Below are 19328 nucleotides of genomic sequence, written 5' to 3' on the forward strand. Positions count from 1 at the left end.
GTTTTTACTATACATGTATTTACAAACCTGAGCACCACTGACAATTTTTGGCGATGAATCATGGTTCAGGTAGAGGTATCCACTTTCATCTACTACAAATACTTCTATTCTCAAATCAGATCTGTTCAAAGACTTAAATTCTGCAGCATTGTTTATCTTAGTTGTACCATCTGCCCAGAATGAATTTGTCAATACAGGACCATCTGCTTTAAATTCAAAATCTCCATAGTAACCAATCTTAAGAGTTTCTACTCCTGACCCAAAATTAATGGTCCCTGGCTTGAAAAATCCATTAATATATACAAATAAACATTCAAGAGTTATATTTGCCTCTTTATCCCATACTAGTCTGGATTTAGAACCAGTTATCTTAAACGACTCACATGGGTGTAAAATAGATAACTCATGGTGAAGATTGACAGATCCTGCTATATGAATTTTTTTACCCAAATGCATATCTGTTGTGACTGGTACCATATCTACCACACCATTTGCTCCAACAGTAAATTCTTGTATACTGGTAATGTTGATGATATCACATGTGAAGGTACCATAAACACTGAACTTCTCTGTGTCTAAGGGGAAAATACTACCACCTGTTAATGGGATGATTGTCATTATACCAGTTGTTTCTATTTTCAGGTCAACTGTTGTAAAGTTTTGGATCTCCATGGTAAGGTTTCCATTGACAATGATACTTTCATCATTATTAAATGTAATGTTTCCCATGATGTATAACCATTCTTCAATATAAATAGTAGTTCCTGAGGCAGGTACCAGGAGACCATCAGAATATATGAAACATGGAACTGTGAGAGTGTTGCCAAGTTTAAGGGTAGCTTTTGGAAGGACATGGACAACTGAATTATTTTGACCATCTGACAATATCTGTGAGACTGAGGTATAATTAGACAGGACCAAGTGTGCTCCAAATGTGAGAACAATCTCATCAAGACTGAAAGAATCATCTTTAATCCAAGCAACGGCTCCTGTAAAAAAATCAATGAAAATGATTTATGTAGTGTTTAAAAACAAGCTACTGGTTCCTATAATAAAGCAAAACTAAAGAAAATATGCTGGTAGAAACATTAAAAGAGTGAAATAAAAAAAAGCTTCAAATCATCCACTTATAAAATGAAATCTCATTAGGAATTCAACCAGGATACCAAAATACATGAAAATTTTAGTCCTTGTCGATACATTTTTTTCTTGTCCAGACTATTTTCAACTTGGTTGAATCTACAATTTATGTATAAAGCAAGCATATTTTTATCAAATATTGTAAACCAAATTAGTTTTGTGTGAGATTTAATTTTGCAATTTTTGCTGGTAGAATATCAAATAAATTTCTATATCCCAAAATTAAATAGCTACAAACTGGTCTTCAAAAGGCTAAACTGGAAATAAAGTATCCAGTAAAAATAAGTTGGTTTACAGTATTTCATTTCAAATGAGGAAAGTCATATAAATTTTACAGTGTGGATCATCCAATTACATGAAAGAAAAGGCCTGAAGGTCCTCACCCACAATTTTTTTATTCTTACTTTACTTCTCCAAAACTTAACATAAGACAGTATCTTCTTAATTAATTAAGTAATTTCCTTTAAGTTTCATAATCAATGACAGCAAGTATTTATAATATTACAAACCTGAAGATGCAGCATCAAATTGATCACAGTTGTTAATCTTCTTCACTTTAGGGTCTTTTCCTCTGGCATCAATAACTACAGTCCCTACACCAGCACCAATCTGGGCCAAAAATATGGTTCCAGGGCCACCAGATCCAGCTAAAATGTAAATATAAAAATAAATGGATGTGGTATGATTGCCAATGAAACAACTCTGCATCAGAGACCAAATGATGTTGAATTCACAACTGTAGGTTATTGTATATTCTTTAATAATGAGCAAAATCCATACAGCATTAAAAGCTATAAAGTTAACATATGTTTACCAGTTCCAGCATATTTTAAGCAGACTAAGGAGCAACATAGTTTGTTGCAGTCAAAAAAGGTTGAAATGTATATTGAAATATTATGGAGTTCTCTTATCTTGTATGTCATGTATGTTGTTTTTTAATGAGACTTGATACAATATAATTTTCATATTTTCAACATTGTTATACAATGCAATTCATCACACTAAGGCTGAAATATTTAACACATCATGGATATTTGGAACATCTTTCTTGTGGTAGGATCAGCCAATGCAATGTCATTCTAAATTCCCCCAAAAATAAGAATTCTTTCTCAGATTTCAATGATAACTGTGGTTTCAACAAATGTGACATTTTATTAATTGTATACAATTATAAGATCGGAAGACATCTTTATTTGAGCAAAATTAAACCTATGCTGTTCCAATTTTAGCAAAAGTAAACACTACATCACACAAAATTCTGATTACAGTCAATTAATGATAATATATGTAAAAACATGATCCCTTTACAGAGAGGGATTTATGGGAGCCCAGTAGGGCAGGCCTCCCCCTCTGCATTATGTGAGAAAAAATTTGTTGATTATATAGGGAAGCACTGAAGCATGACTAGAGCAGACCCCCCTCATAGGATGAGTGTTTGAACCCCCCCCCCCCCCTTATCAAAACTTCTGGATCCACCACTGCCTTAGCCTCTTAAATTTTAAATCAAATGAATAAAAAACATAGTATATTTTTAAAATGCCATATAATAAGTCTATGAAGTTTTGAAGCCTGTGCAATTTTTGTATGTTTTCTGCAAGGTCAAGGTCAGAATATTTATTAACCATGTTAACCCTGACTGAATATTATAAGAGCTAATCACCAAAACCACAGGCATTCTCTCAGAAAAATCTAAGGGGGATAGGAGGGGCCCCAGATCCCAAAATCACTGGTTTAAAAACATGAAATCCTGACGTCCCGAAAATAAATTTAATCCCGGCATCCCAAAATTCGAAATAAATTTTCTGGATCCCAAAATGGTAAATCCCAAAATCCCGAGCTTTAAAACAGCTGATCCAGGAGTCCTGATAAAGGTCCTATCCCACCTCATCTATCTTTAGTATTTTTTACCTGCCTGTGACTAAAATTAATCATTAATCAATGATCCATGAAGTTGAGGTCAAGGTCAAGGTCAGATCGACATATAGAGTGGGGTGCTCATTTTCGCCATATCTTTCCATGTTTTCTTCAGTTTATATTTAGGTCTTTATGTTTTTGAAGTATACTGATATTTCTATATGAAAATAACTTCAAATGCAAAATATTCCTAGCTTGAAAACGTGTTTGTTTTGAGTAAAATCATCTGAAAAGTTGGATTAAAGGGTGTTTGAAATTTCCTATTTTTTGGTCAACGAGGGACACATATTCGCCGTATTTACATGTCTTTTTAAAACCAAATAACTGCATCTTTAAACAATATTTATTAAATAAATTTCATTATAGACGAATAGCAGACATTTGAAAGGTGTAAAAAAACTGAAATTTAGGGCAATCAGTCAAAGAATTACTAAGGAGTTCTTCTTTGAAATCGTTTTTGTCATTCAAAAAATTGGCTGAAAATCGTTGTCCATTTTTCGGTCCTTTGTCGTAAGTGCGGAAATTTAGTCTCATTTTCAAAAATAATCATATTTGTTATAAAAATATAATTTAACGGCATATTTCTTCCATTTCAACCATCCTTTGACAATTTTACACCTCAAAATCACAAAATGGCGAAAATGTGTCAAAGGCAAATATGAGCGCCCCACTCTACCCATACACCAATTTAAGTCATATATATTGATTGATTGTTGGTTGCTTAATGTCCAGTGGCAAATACTTCATGCATATTCAGGACAAGAACAAGTTCACAATAAATACAATAGGTAGGTTGTTACAATAGAGGCCATCTGGGATGATGGTCGGGAAAATTTGGACTGCCACCGGAAAAAAAGGGTTTATTGGATAGGGATAGAAATTTTGCCTTGCAACAGGCCACCTACGGACCCCTCAAGAGTTGTTGCAAGGGTTCTTAATGTGCAAAGAGCCAACGAGGCATCGGATTTAACGTCTACCTTCTGACCGGACAAGACTGCGAACTTGATACATCACGCACAGCCAAACGGACGCCCCATTTCGTCAAGCGTTTTACTGCCGGTCGAGAGAAGACCAAGTGACCATATACATATAAGTCATATATAAGAAACAGCTAGACCATATTCAAAATACCTACTTTACACTTTTGCTTGGACAGGACATAGTGATCATAGATATCTATATTATATAATTTATTAATTATATCTACAACAAAAATATCCCCCTCTTTTCATGAAAAAAAAAAAGATTCCCAAATATAGTGGTTTTGGAATTAAATTGTTTTGGATATCCAATTGGGACTGCATTATACATTATAGCAATAGACTAGTCAATGATAGAACTAGAATACTGAATACAAATTAAATTTTGCTTTGAAAACTGCGCCAATCTTTTAGAGTTATCCCCCTCCTCAGGTATGACTTATTACCAATTTAATATAATATTCACAACGCATGACAGTGGCCATTTAAACCGTTCTGTAGCGGCCAAATTTGAGAACAAAAAAACATTGTTGCCTATTGTTGTATTTTTTTATAATTAGTGATATTCTATTTTGAGATAAGTTACTTTCCCTTTATTTTAATGAACCCCTTCAGGGAATTTGCACGAAACGTGATTGGTGAAAATCTTTGATTATGACAAGGATTTGTATAGTTAGACTATATAAACTATACAAATCCTTGATTATGATGAAAATAAGGAATACCAGAGTCAACCAATAAATTATCTTTCATGTTTAAAGTTAGAAATTTTGAATTTTAATTGATGTAAAACTGATAAAACTTGACCTTGATAATTTGGCAATTATGTACCGTAAATGTTCATAATATTACTTTTTTGAAAGAGAACAAGTTTACTACCGTACATGTTGTAATATATACACTTTTGTATTGTATTATAGGAATTAGTATTTTATTTGGTATAGACATCATACGTTCAAATGTATATAAAATTAAACTCATACTGAAAACGAGTGACCGGTGAAAAACAATGTTAATCCAATTCTTGAACCAATGCATACAAATATCATAAACTTAATAGTCTTCTGTGCATATAGATTCTTACATTGATACCAGTGGATTATCGGATTTATCCAATCGAGATAGTTAAATTATCAATTTTAAAGTCCGAGCCGCCTCGGCGAGGACTTTAAAATTTATAATTTAACTATCAAGATTGGATAAATCCGATAATTCACGAGTAATTATGTAAGAATTTGTTTCTCTAATGATTAAAAAGACATTTTCTTTTTTGTTAACCGAAAATCCCCTTCGAGTGCCTTTCACATTGCACGAAGTTGTCAATTTCATTAACACCTGTTATCATATTTTGATTCATTCAGTTAGCTAAAAAGGTCATGACCCTTAAAATCATCCAATGATCTTCTGAGATCACCAGCAACCACACGTTGATTAAATTTTTTTATACAATGGGTTCAGAAAGGGATAAATTTCCATAGAATTAGAGAAACGATTTTATCATTTTTTCCGATGATGATATAAATTTCGTAAAACAGTCATTTTTTTCAATCGGTCAGTGTTGTTGTAAAAATATGGCAGGTAGTTAAAGTTCGTGTTTTGAAGCCGAAGTTTAACGATTGTCACCTACTTGTCAAAAAATCAACAAAAAGCATGGATACTAAGCACGTGTTTAGCATATACAATCAGATAACCGTTTATTTTAAGGATATCCATGATCCTCGATGCGTATCGCGATCACCGGATTTTTCAGAGATGGGTTCACACTGAGGTCGCTTTGCATACAGAAATTATGTCGTAGAATTGCTTCCTGGAAATTGAAATAAATTAAACTTCTTCTAAATATGAACAAATCAAAGAATTTTCTTCAGAAAAAAAGTATATGTACACAAGTTTTATAATGAAAACTATCCATTGAGTTATAAAAAAACAAGCGCATGATTTTTTTTTAATTTGAGGTTTCTTATGACTTGAATATTCAGCTTTTAGGCTTAGTTCCCCTTAGTCAGTCACAAACATATGATGCTATCGGAACATTATTATATCACTACTGTGCATTGATAGTACAGTCCAATAACGGCAATAACCTGAAATAAAGGGCGGCTTAGTCGAAACGAAATTGTGACAGTCTTTAAAATAGCTCACGGTCATGATCTATAATATTCTCCAAAATAACCGATCGAATCGAATCAATTTTTTCCCCGACTTATTGAAAAATAATTATCAAATTTTCCCTTTAGCCTTGGGATTCATTTTGGGTTAATAAGTTTTAAAAAATGTCCGGTTTACAACAGGGTCTTTCCCCCTTCCACTTCCATAGTCTTTATTGTATTTCATATTTCAAAAACGTGACTGTTGTACGATCTTGTACTGTAAGCTGTAACGATTTGAACGGTGTAGTATATATTTGATGTGTTACCAAGCTATCATGTGAATGTCTCTGGGTCGAACCATATGACCATATAACTCACGGTATGTAAATGACTATATTATATACGCGTATGGTACACATACTCATATGGTCTGAAACATAATTATTGTAAAATACACACAGCCGAATAGATTGAAGCGGGAGGAAGGGCAATACTTATTTGAAACGGTTGGTTTTTTTTGTTGAGTGTTTTTATTTCATTATTCAGAGACATCCGAGCCTGCTTTCAATATTTCTATTTCAATCAACTTCCATAACATCTTCTATCATGTTAACTTATGCAGATAAGACAGAATATAAATGAAATTATAATTTTCAAAGCTTACCGGATGTTGTGCTGCTACAGGTTGTTGGAGGAACAGAAACAGTATCTGTAATATAAAATATATTAGGCTCTAGCTTCCTGATGTTGTAGGTCGTTCTCAACTTGACTTTTTTTTCAAAAGTTAGAAAAAAGCTGACATAAACGAGTAAATTGCTCGATTATTAAACATTTCTTTAGTCAATAACAATATTCTTTGACGTATTAATATTTTGAATATTTGTTAACTCTATAATGAAAACAATTCAAGCTAAAGATAAACACACATATTTACCATAATTGTTGTATCCATACAGTTTAACCGACATACTAATTCCAGTGTTCCATGTCTGAGGATAAAACCGTATCTTTGATGTGTATATTGGCGCAAACAGGTCGTTGTTTACGATGCCATTGTTATCAGTATTACCGGAAAATCCAGCTGATGGATACGATAGAATAACCTGGAATGTATTGTTACGTTTTTCTCTCTTACAAATAAAGTAGGAATAAACTTTAAACTAAGTTTAATTATTGATTGATGTTTATATTGAATGCGTTCAGTGGCAAATGTATCATGTTTGTATGTTCAGGACGATACGTTCAATTTAAAAAGATATCTAATGTGTTTACTATTTGTAATAAATCTCTGTTACTTAACTAAACCTCACTTTCAGACAAACATAACCAAGATAAAAGTAAATCAGTAAAAATTATCATTAACAAATCCAATAATAATATTAAAGAGATATTTTAAACTTGTCCATATCTTTTGCTTGACTCCTGATCTGTTTATTCTTAGATATTTATTTCCGAAACGAAATCAACATGTAATAACATTGAATACGATGGCCGGTTTTCGTATTACAAAACTAGAGGCTCTAAAGAGCCTGTGTCGCTCACCTTGGTCTATGTGAATATTAATAAACAAAGGACGCAGATGGATTCATGACAGAATTGTGTTTCGGTGATGGTGATGTGTTTGTACCGGGTATATCTTAGTTTACTGAACATTCTTGCTGCTTACAATTATATCTATCTATAATGAACTTGGCCCAGTAGTTTCAGTGGAAAGTGTTAGTAAAACTTTACAAATTTTATGAAGTTTGTTAAAAAAATTAACTATAAAAGACAATAACTCCTAAGGGGGTCAATTGACCATTTTGGTAATGTTGATTTATTTTTAGGTTTTACTTTGCTGTACATTATTGCTGTTTACAGTTTATCTCTATCTATAATGATATTTATGATAACCAAAAACAGCAAAATTTCCTTAAAATTACCAATTAAGTGGCAGCAACCCAACATTGGGTATTCTGATTCATCTGAAAATTTATGGGCAGGTAGATATTGACCTGATAACCAATTTTACCTCTTTTCATATTTGCTCTTTATGCTTTGGTTTTTGAGTTATAAGCCAAAAACTGTATTTTACCCCTATGTTCTATTTTTAGCCGTGGCGGCCATCTTGGTTAGATGGCCGGGTCATCGGACACATTTTTAAAACAAGACACCCCAAAGATGATTGTGGCCAAGTTTGGAATAATTTGACCCAGTAGTTACAGAGGAGAAGATTTTTGTAAAGATTACTAAGATTTACGAAAAATTGTTAAACATTGACTATAAAGGACAATAACTCCTAAAGGGGTCAACTGACCTTTTCAGTCATGTTGACTTATTTGTAAATCTTACTATGTTGAACATTATTGCTGTTTACAGTTTATCTCTATCTATAATAATATTCAAGATAATAACCAAAAACAGCAAAATTACCTTAAAATTACCAATTCAGGGGCAGCAACCCAACAGCGGGTTGTCCGATTCATCTGAAAATATAGAGGGCAGATAGATATTAACCTGATAACCAATTTTACCTCTTTTCATATTTGCCCTTTATGCTTTGGTTTTTGAGTTATAAGCCAAAAACTGTATTTTACCCCTATGTTCTATTTTTAGCCGTGGCGGCCATCTTGGTTAGATGGCCGGGTCATCGGACACATTTTTAAAACAAGACACCCCAAAGATGATTGTGGCCAAGTTTGGAATAATTTGACCCAGTAGTTACAGAGGAGAAGATTTTTGTAAAGATTACTAAGATTTACGAAAAATTGTTAAACATTGACTATAAAGGACAATAACTCCTAAAGGGGTCAACTGACCTTTTCAGTCATGTTGACTTATTTGTAAATCTTACTATGCTGAACATTATTGCTGTTTACAGTTTATCTCTATCTATAATAATATTCAAGATAATAACCAAAAACAGCAAAAATACCTTAAATACCTTGCCTATTCCACATTGGCCAGAGGTATAGGATTGACTGGAGGGTTAAGATCTCAAAAAACATGTTAAACCCTGCCGCATTTTTTATCCCGTCCCAAGTCAGGAACCCCTGGCCTTTGTTAGTCTTGTATGTTTTTTTTATGTTGGTTCTTCATTGTTTCGGAGTATAATTTGACGTCTATTTTTGCTTAACTAGTATATACATGACTGTTTAAGGACCAACACAACACGACTCAGGCTGCGGGATTTTCTCGCTGTATTGAAATCATATCATGGTGACATTGGGGTGTTTGTTGCTCTTTGGTTTGGTTGTTGTCTCTTTGGCACACTCCCCATTTCAATCATCAATGTTAAAAGAATAAACCTTTATCTAAATTATAAAATTCCTTTGTTTCATACCCATGCTGAACTTGTATCGTTGTAATATTGGATTTTATACGTCTTAACCCACATATTATAGGATTGATGTCCTCTAGTGGCGACTCGAGTAATCCATTTGGGTGAAGATAATGAAGCTTGTAACCATTGGTCAGTGTTGGAATAATATGCCCGCCAGGAATTAGATGAATGTTTTGTCATGTCACCGTAGGAAGCATCTGTATACCTTGCTGATGAAGCTGTTGTGGACTGCAATGTCAGTTGATTTACATCAGCTACAAACAGTAAAACATTATTAAATGCATTTATTATAAGATCTTTTTTTCAGATTAAGGATAGCGACTGTGTTTGACTGTTTCCTCTTGTGTATACAACTATGTTATTATTTACCAAATGACAAAATTCTGAGATTAAAAAACAATTTCATTTAGATCTGCCAAAGAATCATTACAAATCTTATTCGTTTTTGTTTTCTGATCTTCTCAATGAACCAAATGATTCAATTTTATTTCATTTTTGCTTACTCGAACTGTCTCCACCATCTGCAAATATGTCACCATTAAAGGTTGCTGCAACTCTGTGAACAATAGAAATACGTCCACCTCCGCCTCCTCCACCCGTTCCACTTCCGGTGCCACCACGTGCTGTAACCATTCCATTTCCTTTGAAAGAATCAGTATCTATGTAAATACTTCCACCGCTGCCACCACCACAGTTACTACTGTCAGCATTACCATTAGCAGATACCAATCCATTGACCGTGACGTCATTTATAGCTTTTAACGTAATTACACCGCCTCCTTTACCACCGGTAGAACAACCCCCTCCACTTCCAAAGTCACTTGGTTTCTCGATGCCACCATATGTTAAAGCTTCATTGGACTTCAGAAAGGTACCAGCGTTCATCCCACCACGTCCACCATGAGAACCTGTTTATAAATGAGGATTAAAAGTATGAACAAGCCAAAGAAATTCCGGGAAAAGATAAGATATTTAGAATAAAAATACTAGTACCGAAAAACATTAAAAGTAGAACGAAAGAGGAAGATTTAGAAAAGGAGAAACAAATTTCTTGCAGTTGCTTTCAGAATCATGATGGCCATGGCTTTATCGTATCCCATTAAGATTATAGCTTATTATAGGGATATTCCATTATTTTGCTGTGATGCGTTTTTAGTAGGCTATACGAACTGATCCGGATTCATTCGAAACAATAAGATTCCCGATAATAAAGCCATAAACATGTAGAAAAAGAATGTTGTTGTTTTTATCAATTAAATTTTAGGACTCTTTGGCTATCAATCAAAACTGTTAAAGCAAAACAAAGAAATCATTAGAAAAAATAGACTGTCTAACGAATACACCCTTTTAAATTGTTGAAAAATAAACATATCGGGATAAAGAAAATAATTTTTTATAATGTGTCAATAGTTTATTTGTTTAATGCTCTCGAATTACGCGACACAATAAGCATTTTTTTTCGTACAATAACTAGCGTGACTGATAACAATTATATGAAACCAAATGTTTCAAAAGTTAAAAATAAATGTTACGATAATTGCAAAAAATTGAAATGAACATATTGTTATCTTTTGTCATATTGACAACATCGACAATAACAATCACTTCGGTCTTGTTTATTTTTTCATTTGGAAGAATGACAAATATTATCTTGAAGTTAAATCTCAGTATTCCAATAAGGCCGATTAGCGTTTGTCCTATAAGTCACCGAACAATTCCTGACCAGGGGATAGATATAAAATGAAAACAAACGGATTTTAAAACCAGAGGGTACACACAAACCTTTATTAACTTAAAAGGTCGTGATGACTTAACATGCAGGGGTGATTCATTTTAGGAATTTAAACTTTTTAAGGCAAATATTTAAGAAAACATAATGTAAGGCCGTTTATCATTTGATATTTCGAGCCATCTATATTGCTTAATGTGCGGCCATAATGTTTTTGCTATAATTGTTGAAGGCTGTGACATATAGTTCTTTTAAACCTTCTACGACATTTGGTCTCAGATAGAAAGTTGTTCGGTTGGAAATCATACCATATCTTAAGTTTTTAAACCTACTATTTAATGTCGTTTGTCGGTTTCCGATCTATCCATTAACAGGAAAAACAGATGTACACACCGAAAGATAGTTCTAAAAGGCAATAATTACATAGAATGCCCCTTTTGCAGTTTTAGTAGGGTGTAAAAGCGGTCAAACTACAAGATAGGCATTCAATTGTAAAATAGCATTACATCCACTGACAAATAAATAGGAAATCATGGTACCGATATAACATCGGAAATTGTAGGTTCACGGAATAAAACATGTTATTTTGAAATAAATAACGCTTCTTTCAGTAATGGATTTGCCGCTCTTGGGAACGACTTAACAAAACATAAGATGCAGCTTTAGTATTGAATGCGTGTTTGAATTAGGATTTAGTTTTAAATTTTAAAAAATCTGATAATGTGGACATAGGCAGGGCAAAACTATCATTCCGTTTGTTAAATGGTCATGTTCAGTTCACATCATATATGAATTAAAGGAGGTTATCTCAATATTTGAATATATATGATATACGGTAGAAGAGAATTTATAAGATGTAATGGATCAGTATGGGATTTATTGCCATAGCATGTTATTTATGTTTTTGCAAATAAAATATTTATTTATTCAATCCATGAGAAAAGTCAGATTCCGAATCCCTTCTTCCCACCAAATTCTTACATTTTTTAAACCCCTTTACTGTAAACACTGTGTAAGTTAAGCAATCACAATAACCAATGTAAATATCTAACGGTATTTTCGTTGTTGTCTTTTTTATATCTGAAATGACGAACATGGTTGTATTGATATTCGCGCTATAAGATTTATATTTATATTTTGATATTTTGACTATTTAAGTGTACGGTATTCGTTTTCAATCAAAACACTAACTATGGTTGTATTTATTTGGACGAACTATATTTCTAAACGGATGACGGATGGCATTATTTACATTCCACAACACAACACTCTTTTTACATGTAAGATCATTTCTATATATACTCATTCTGTCCTCTGTAATTATAATATACTATATATAATTATGCTCCTGTAGCGCAATTACTGCGTCTGAGTTTGATTACTAAAGTTTGAAGTTTGAAATTTTTTTCAATAAAAACCAGATGATTATAAACAGCAAATAAAGGTTACTTTGTTGAATTTTTCGATACACACTCTACCATGTTGCATTTCTTTCATTTACATCTATTGCTAGGCTGGCTAATTTATTATTCGCTTTTGTTTCAGTTTTATTTTTTATTTAAACATACTGAACTGTTCTTGGAAACAGAGTTTAATACTCAATACCTTATATATTTTGATGATATTTCTTTGTGAAAAAAATAAAAATCACAAAAGAACTGAACTCGGAGGAAAATTCAAAACGAAAAGTCAATGGCAAAATCAAAAGCTCGAACACATCAAACGAATGGATAACAACTGTCATATTCCTGATTTGGTTAGATGCATTTTCTCATGTAGATAATGGTGAATTGAACCTCGTTTTTGAGCTAGCTAAACCTCTTACTTGTATGAATAGTCCCATCAAATTGCATTATATTGACAACGATGCGCGAACAAAACTAACAGACATAATATGTAAACATATTCAAAATAGGGGAACAGCAGTCAACATTGTGTTATGATCTTAAAATGAAACAAATATGTAAAACAAAAAGTAGCACAAAAAGGCATATATTAAACTTATCTGAATATTCTGATTTTTATACTTTTTATAGTAGAATTGTTTTATCTCATAAACCCAATTTGTTTTAGAAATGAATGACGTTATAATAATATTTTGCTTTATCAATATTCAATGTACATTTCTCAACATTTGAAATTCCTGCTCCCAAATAATTTTCGCATCGATTTTTGTTTTGTTTTGAAGAACAAGTTGTATATTTACATAATTGTTGTATATTTACATGTAGTTTTCGAACAATATCCAATGAAATGAGTAACACACGTCGAGTACATTTATACACGCCATGAATCGTCCATAAAGCAGTAATAAGTTCTCATTACTTATTTGTGAAGTGGTATTGTGTACTGACTACAGACCAGGTATCATTCGACAACTGGTTCTTCAAAACTTTAATCTAGTTATAACAGTTGATTCATTAAAAATACCAATAGATTAATGATAGGTAAATGTAAAGGGAAATTGGGATTCGGATTTTGATGGTATTTTACTATGTAAATCCTTGTTGGGTATGAAACAATGCATATTGAATTTCAAGTATATTTCCTAGTTGCTTATGGATCAAGATAGATTTAAGGAATGACAATTTCTTTCCATAGTTGATATATGATTTTTATATTATTTATGAGATCACGAGTGTCTCATTAACTCTTGCGCACATTTAACCTTTTATATGGGATACAAAACTATTTATTTCTTGATGTTTTATCAAATTTGTGTTCCATTCCTGAAACTTCTCTGTTTGGCAATCCTTGATGAACCACGTTGACAATTTGATAATAGCATATGATGCAGTTATAAATAAAAACAATAATGAAACTTGTTGTTAAACTTTATGTATCATACTTCAAGAATAGTATTAAAATGTTAAAAGGGGTAAACATTTGAAAACGTATGCATGAATGATTCCTTATAGTAAATGTGTCTAACCATGGTACATAAACAACATATCGGACAAACGTGTACTTAAATTAATTTTTCTTTATTTACAGATATCAATGCGAAATTTTTAAAGATACATTTGATTCAGGAAAAAAATGCAGGTTTACCAGATATACAGTGTTCTATATATCATGGGACTATACTGAATACATGCTCCTTTAACGTTCGTCCGCATCTTTCGTTTGGCCCCAAAATCACTTTTGAAACATACACTTTACATTAAGCACCCCTTGTTTGCTGTCTGCAAATTACAATGATGTAATCTATATGTTAGCGATAAAAAAGTAAAATTTATAAACTTATTTCCTGAAATCTGCTGTTGATTATTCAATCCATTTCCAAATATCATTTCAGGCAATAAGTGAACTTTTGGATTTTTCAGGATTTAGAAAGGATGGCTTACATCATTTAGGCAATAGACTTACTGATTAGGCGTTAGCGTATTTTCTAGTATTTAAGTTTAATATATAATTTCATTTATTGCAGTTAACATATATATATAACTCGTGAAATATACCAGGCTTTTAATTTGTTAGCCAAGAAGATCTTTTCGTCTACCTTTAATATAATTAATTTATAAAAAAAAAATAGAACCATCTTAGACCACATCTTTTACTTGAAATACAATTCGTTAACAGTCATACACAAGTAGAGAGAATCATTAATAAATTTGTGGTGATTCCTCATCCTTTTGATGTATTATTTGTTTCTTTAAAAAAGGGACTCTAGATCTCTTACAAATATTTAACTATACTTTTATATCTTTATGCCTTTGGAATTGCGTATACTGACATCAGATCCTGGTCTTTCTAAAAGGTATCATTCGTTTCTGGAGGGTTTTTATTTCAAACTGAATTTTTAGTATGAAAGTCAACTTCAGTCGACAGCCGTTTCTTCAAAACTTAATCTGGTTATAACAGTTGTCTGACGTTTTTGAAATACCAATGGATTAATGATAGGTAAATGGAAATGGAAATGGGGGAGAGGATTTTTTTGTGGTATTTTACTATGTAAATCCTTGTTGAGTATGACACATTGCTTATTAGAATTCAAGTAAATTTCATAGTTGTTTATGGATTAAAATAGGCATAAGGAATGATTTTTTTAGTGTAAATTGGGTTATTTCTTTTTAGCCATGATTTCTAAAAAAAAAATGGATACTGAGATGTGTATATATAAGAGAGTATATCAACAACGAATTCTATAAGCTGTTTTTCGACATTTTTTTGTTTTAGTTATATATAAAAGATGAAAGATTGTTTTGGGGTGTGATAGCTTTGACCGAAACATATTTTCATGCTTTATGCTAAAAATGTGCGCACAGTTAACGCTTTTGGAACTACAGATTGAAGCATTGAATTCAAATAATTTTATAACTTGCTTGTTTTGTCTTATCAACAACGTTTAAGATAATGGTACACATCAGTTCTGCATTTAGCGTTAACTCAGATATTACTTGTTAAAATGGATCATGAAAACCATTTGGGGATTAATAAGGGAAAAACTATTTCGTACTATTTCTTATTCAACCTTTTATACACAATTTGGAGTGAAAGAATTTCCGAGATATTTTTCTTTTTCATCCCTAAAAAGTCTTTGTCTGACAATCCTTGATGGTCCACGCGTACGTGATGATATCAACATACGCAGTAATAAATAATTACAATTATGAATTTTTAAATGCTCATATTTCGACAATACTATTCAAATGTACATGTTGTTTACATTTATATAGTGCATGCTTGAACAAGTCTTAGCAAATGTGTTTATTAACCATATAGTATACAAACAACGTTTCGGACGTAATTGTTCTTTAAATTATTTTTCTTTATTATTTCAGATATGAAATGCGTAATTTAAATGAGATATGCTTACACTTTCAAAGATATATTTGATTCAGAAGAAGAATGCATGTTTACTAGATAAAAAACAGACTTTGTATTATCTTGGGATTATGCATGCTCACTTTGTTATTGAGACATGCACTACACAGTAAACACCGCCTAACTGCTGTCTGCCAATCGCAGTGGTGTAAACTATATAAATTTGGTACGCCAGAAGATAATAGATTACACAGAAATAGGGAATTCTCGACATTACTAGATGCTTTAGTTAAAAAAAAAAATTACAACTAATGAGTAAAATTAATCATGATCTGTAGGACTATAGTTTCAATCAGTAAAGACCCAACGGATTTGGCGTAATGACGAAATAAACAATAAATATATGTTAGTCTCGTTTTATTTTTTTTCAACAGCAAAATCAGTGTTATGATTAATAAAGGCAACAGTAGTATACCGCTGTTCAAAACTCATAAATCCATGGACAAAAAACAAAATCGGGGTAACAAACCAAAACCGAGCGAAACGCATTAAATATAAGAGGAGAACAACGACACAACACCGAAACGCAACACACACAGAAACAGACCAATCATCAGACAAAACACCACGAGAATAACAAATGTAACATGAAAACCAAATACATGAATTTGGGATAGACAAGTACCGTGCCACGTCTTATCTCAATATCTCAAAAATAAGAGAAAACACAAACGACTCAACGTTAAAATGCAACACAAAGAGAAACGAACAATATTATAACAATGACCATCTTCATGACTTGGTACAGGACACTTTTAAAGGGGAATAAAAGTGGTGGGTTGAACCTGGTTTTAAGGCATGGTTTTTATGATTAATTAGTTTACATGGATCGTATCTTAATTTGACGGGCTCTATAAACAAAATCACCGTAACAGTTCTTAATAAGAAATCAGCCAAACTTTCTTACACAATCTTTACTTTCGATGAAACAATTTGGTAAAGGTTTTAATCAATTTATGGCACCGAAATCCTTGACTTATCGTTTACTCCACTAGATTACTTTCATTGCAATCGTTGCAATCTGAAACACGACTACATAAAAGGGCATAACAAGCAAACTGTTTAAGACACACATCGTAAGAAGGGGCCGAAGGAACAAGTTCACCTTTGTTTAAGAACTCTTTTGTATTTCTTATTTATGTCTGCATAGAGGTTGTATATCAGCATCGTAGACACACTACAAGCTTGTTATTGCATACTTGATAAACCAAGACCTGTTATTTATAATTCAGTGGGGATTGTGAACTGCTAATTATCGCTGTAGCTCATGTAAATATTTAAATTTATTAGATAATTATTATGTTTTCAAAGCAAAAGTCATGTATACAATTACAATAAAATAATTCAGAAGTTAAACTTTAAAGAAGGAATTCGAGATACAGAGTTTCTGTTCCGGTATACAGCAGGTGGCTATAGGATTATCTTTTGTCAGTGTAAATAGAAAAAATGTGTATTTTCTTCTGTGTGTAAATTACTTTCGAATAAAACATGTAAATTTACAATTTAAACAAGTAAAAGATAATTCAAAGATTGCGTGAGCGGGTTTGGATGGTTTCTTGATTAGCATGACATCCAACCAAGATGTCCATATAGTTAATTTGAATGTAAATAGTTTAAAATCAATATTTTGAACATTTTCAAAAAATGATATGCATCTAGGCTGCTCAAAATGAAATGCTGATTTTAAATGAAAGTAACAGTAGTATACCACTGTTCGGAAGTCAAAAACCGAGTGAGAGAAAACAAATCAGGTTTTCAAAACTAAAACCGAGGGAAACCTGTTGATTCGAAATGCATTCGAAATATATCTATTTTTACCAATTCCAAAGAAATCAGCCATTCTGTCTTCTGCAATTTCTTGCGTAGTACACTACTATTTATCTTATTTTTTCCGTCTGTTTTGAAAGAAATGGTGAATAGGAACGACAGAAGTTAATATAACCGTCCATCTGGGAAGCAGCGCAAAAACAACTTAGAAAGAGTTTTCATCTATGTAAGTTACTCAAATTTTCATGCAGTAACCCCATAGGTAGCGAATTTTTAAATCGCAGTTATATAAATTGCACTTTTCATTTTTTCAATTCAGTCTGCATTTTTTTAATCTTTAATCTTGACAGTTTTTAAATATTAAATTAAAATTCTCAATACACATTTCCGACTTTTTAAAAACAAATTGCTTAAAGGCATAGAACACATAATAAGAACGTTTCAAAGTGATTTATTTTTCGGTCAAAAGTATATGTACACACTTTTACGTTTTTTTTTATTGTTGTAAACTCATTTCCTGTAAAAGGATACATGTTTGATTTTATTTAAGACAGAACAATCGGTAAATATGTAATTTATGTACTAGAAGGGTTAAACAGTGGGAGATAACAATTTACAAATCCTATTATGTTTCTAGTTCATGAATTCTCTAGAAATTAAAATTGTCATTAAATGTGATGCTTATATAAAGGATATTTTCCCATGCCTTTACATGGCATTGCAAGTGTGAAAAGGCGCTTCAACTTCTTAGGTATAGATATAACTTTATCAACCCCCAAAATACCTGCTTTTAACAAAGATAGTTGACAGAATTTTATATTTGTACCTCTTCTCCTTTGACAGAAGACTGGAGCTAAATGAAGTCTGTTTATAGAGGTGGTCTAAATACAGCTCCGTTTCAGTATTCAAATTGTTCATAACTAAAACAAAATTGCCTTTAATTATATCAGTCTTATTGTAGAATGTATATAAACTTACCACCTGACCCTCCAGAAGACCCTTTTCCTGGCCCATCCATAGGCCCATACCCGGATCCATCTCCTAATATCCTACCCGTAGATAACACATATATATTAGTGGCTTCCAGTGAAGGGGGTGTAGATCCAGGCGATCCCTTCACATAAACTGTACCACTAATTTTAACTTCATCCAAACCAGTCAAAGAACTTGTTAAATCACACGATGTTCCATAACTTACAGTAAGCTTCTTTGATGAAGCAACACAAGAAGCAGATTTAGTGAAATCGACGCAAAATAAAAGTAAAAAAATAAGAGCTAAAAAGCGCTTCATGTTTATTCTACATTTGCTGTACTGAAATTGAAGAAAATTTACAGTGCATATATATATGAAAATACATATATTACAACCAATCAGAGATTTAGAATTTTGGGTTAAACACTAGTTATTTAAAAGATACCGTATTTAGATTAATTTTAAATTTCTTTGTTAAAGGACACATATAACGGGTAGCTTGTCAATTTAAATCGTTCGAGACTTTAAGTTAATACGAAAAGTAATAATAAAGAAAACTATTAAGTAGAAAATTTGTTGAGACATT

At 32.2% G+C, this 19328-nt stretch overlaps 1 protein-coding gene across 1 annotated transcript in view; it reads right to left on the minus strand.

Annotated features, from left to right (window-relative positions):
• The window catches only part of LOC134704886 (uncharacterized), a 158710-nt gene extending 139663 nt beyond the window's left edge, over nt 1–19047 (minus strand). The window contains exons 1-7 of the mRNA XM_063563671.1: nt 18748–19047; nt 9950–10354; nt 9447–9700; nt 7059–7254; nt 6789–6833; nt 1650–1787; nt 28–989 (exon numbers count right to left, since the gene is read on the minus strand). Of these exons, the coding sequence (XP_063419741.1) occupies nt 28–989; nt 1650–1787; nt 6789–6833; nt 7059–7254; nt 9447–9700; nt 9950–10354; nt 18748–18787 (2040 nt within the window). The 5' untranslated portion in view covers nt 18788–19047. The remainder of the gene's footprint in view (nt 1–27; nt 990–1649; nt 1788–6788; nt 6834–7058; nt 7255–9446; nt 9701–9949; nt 10355–18747) is intronic.
• Nucleotides 19048–19328: the final 281 nt, after the last annotated feature.

Source organism: Mytilus trossulus, chromosome 1 (genome assembly GCF_036588685.1).
Source record: "Mytilus trossulus isolate FHL-02 chromosome 1, PNRI_Mtr1.1.1.hap1, whole genome shotgun sequence".
NCBI classification, from domain to species: domain Eukaryota; kingdom Metazoa; phylum Mollusca; class Bivalvia; order Mytilida; family Mytilidae; genus Mytilus; species Mytilus trossulus.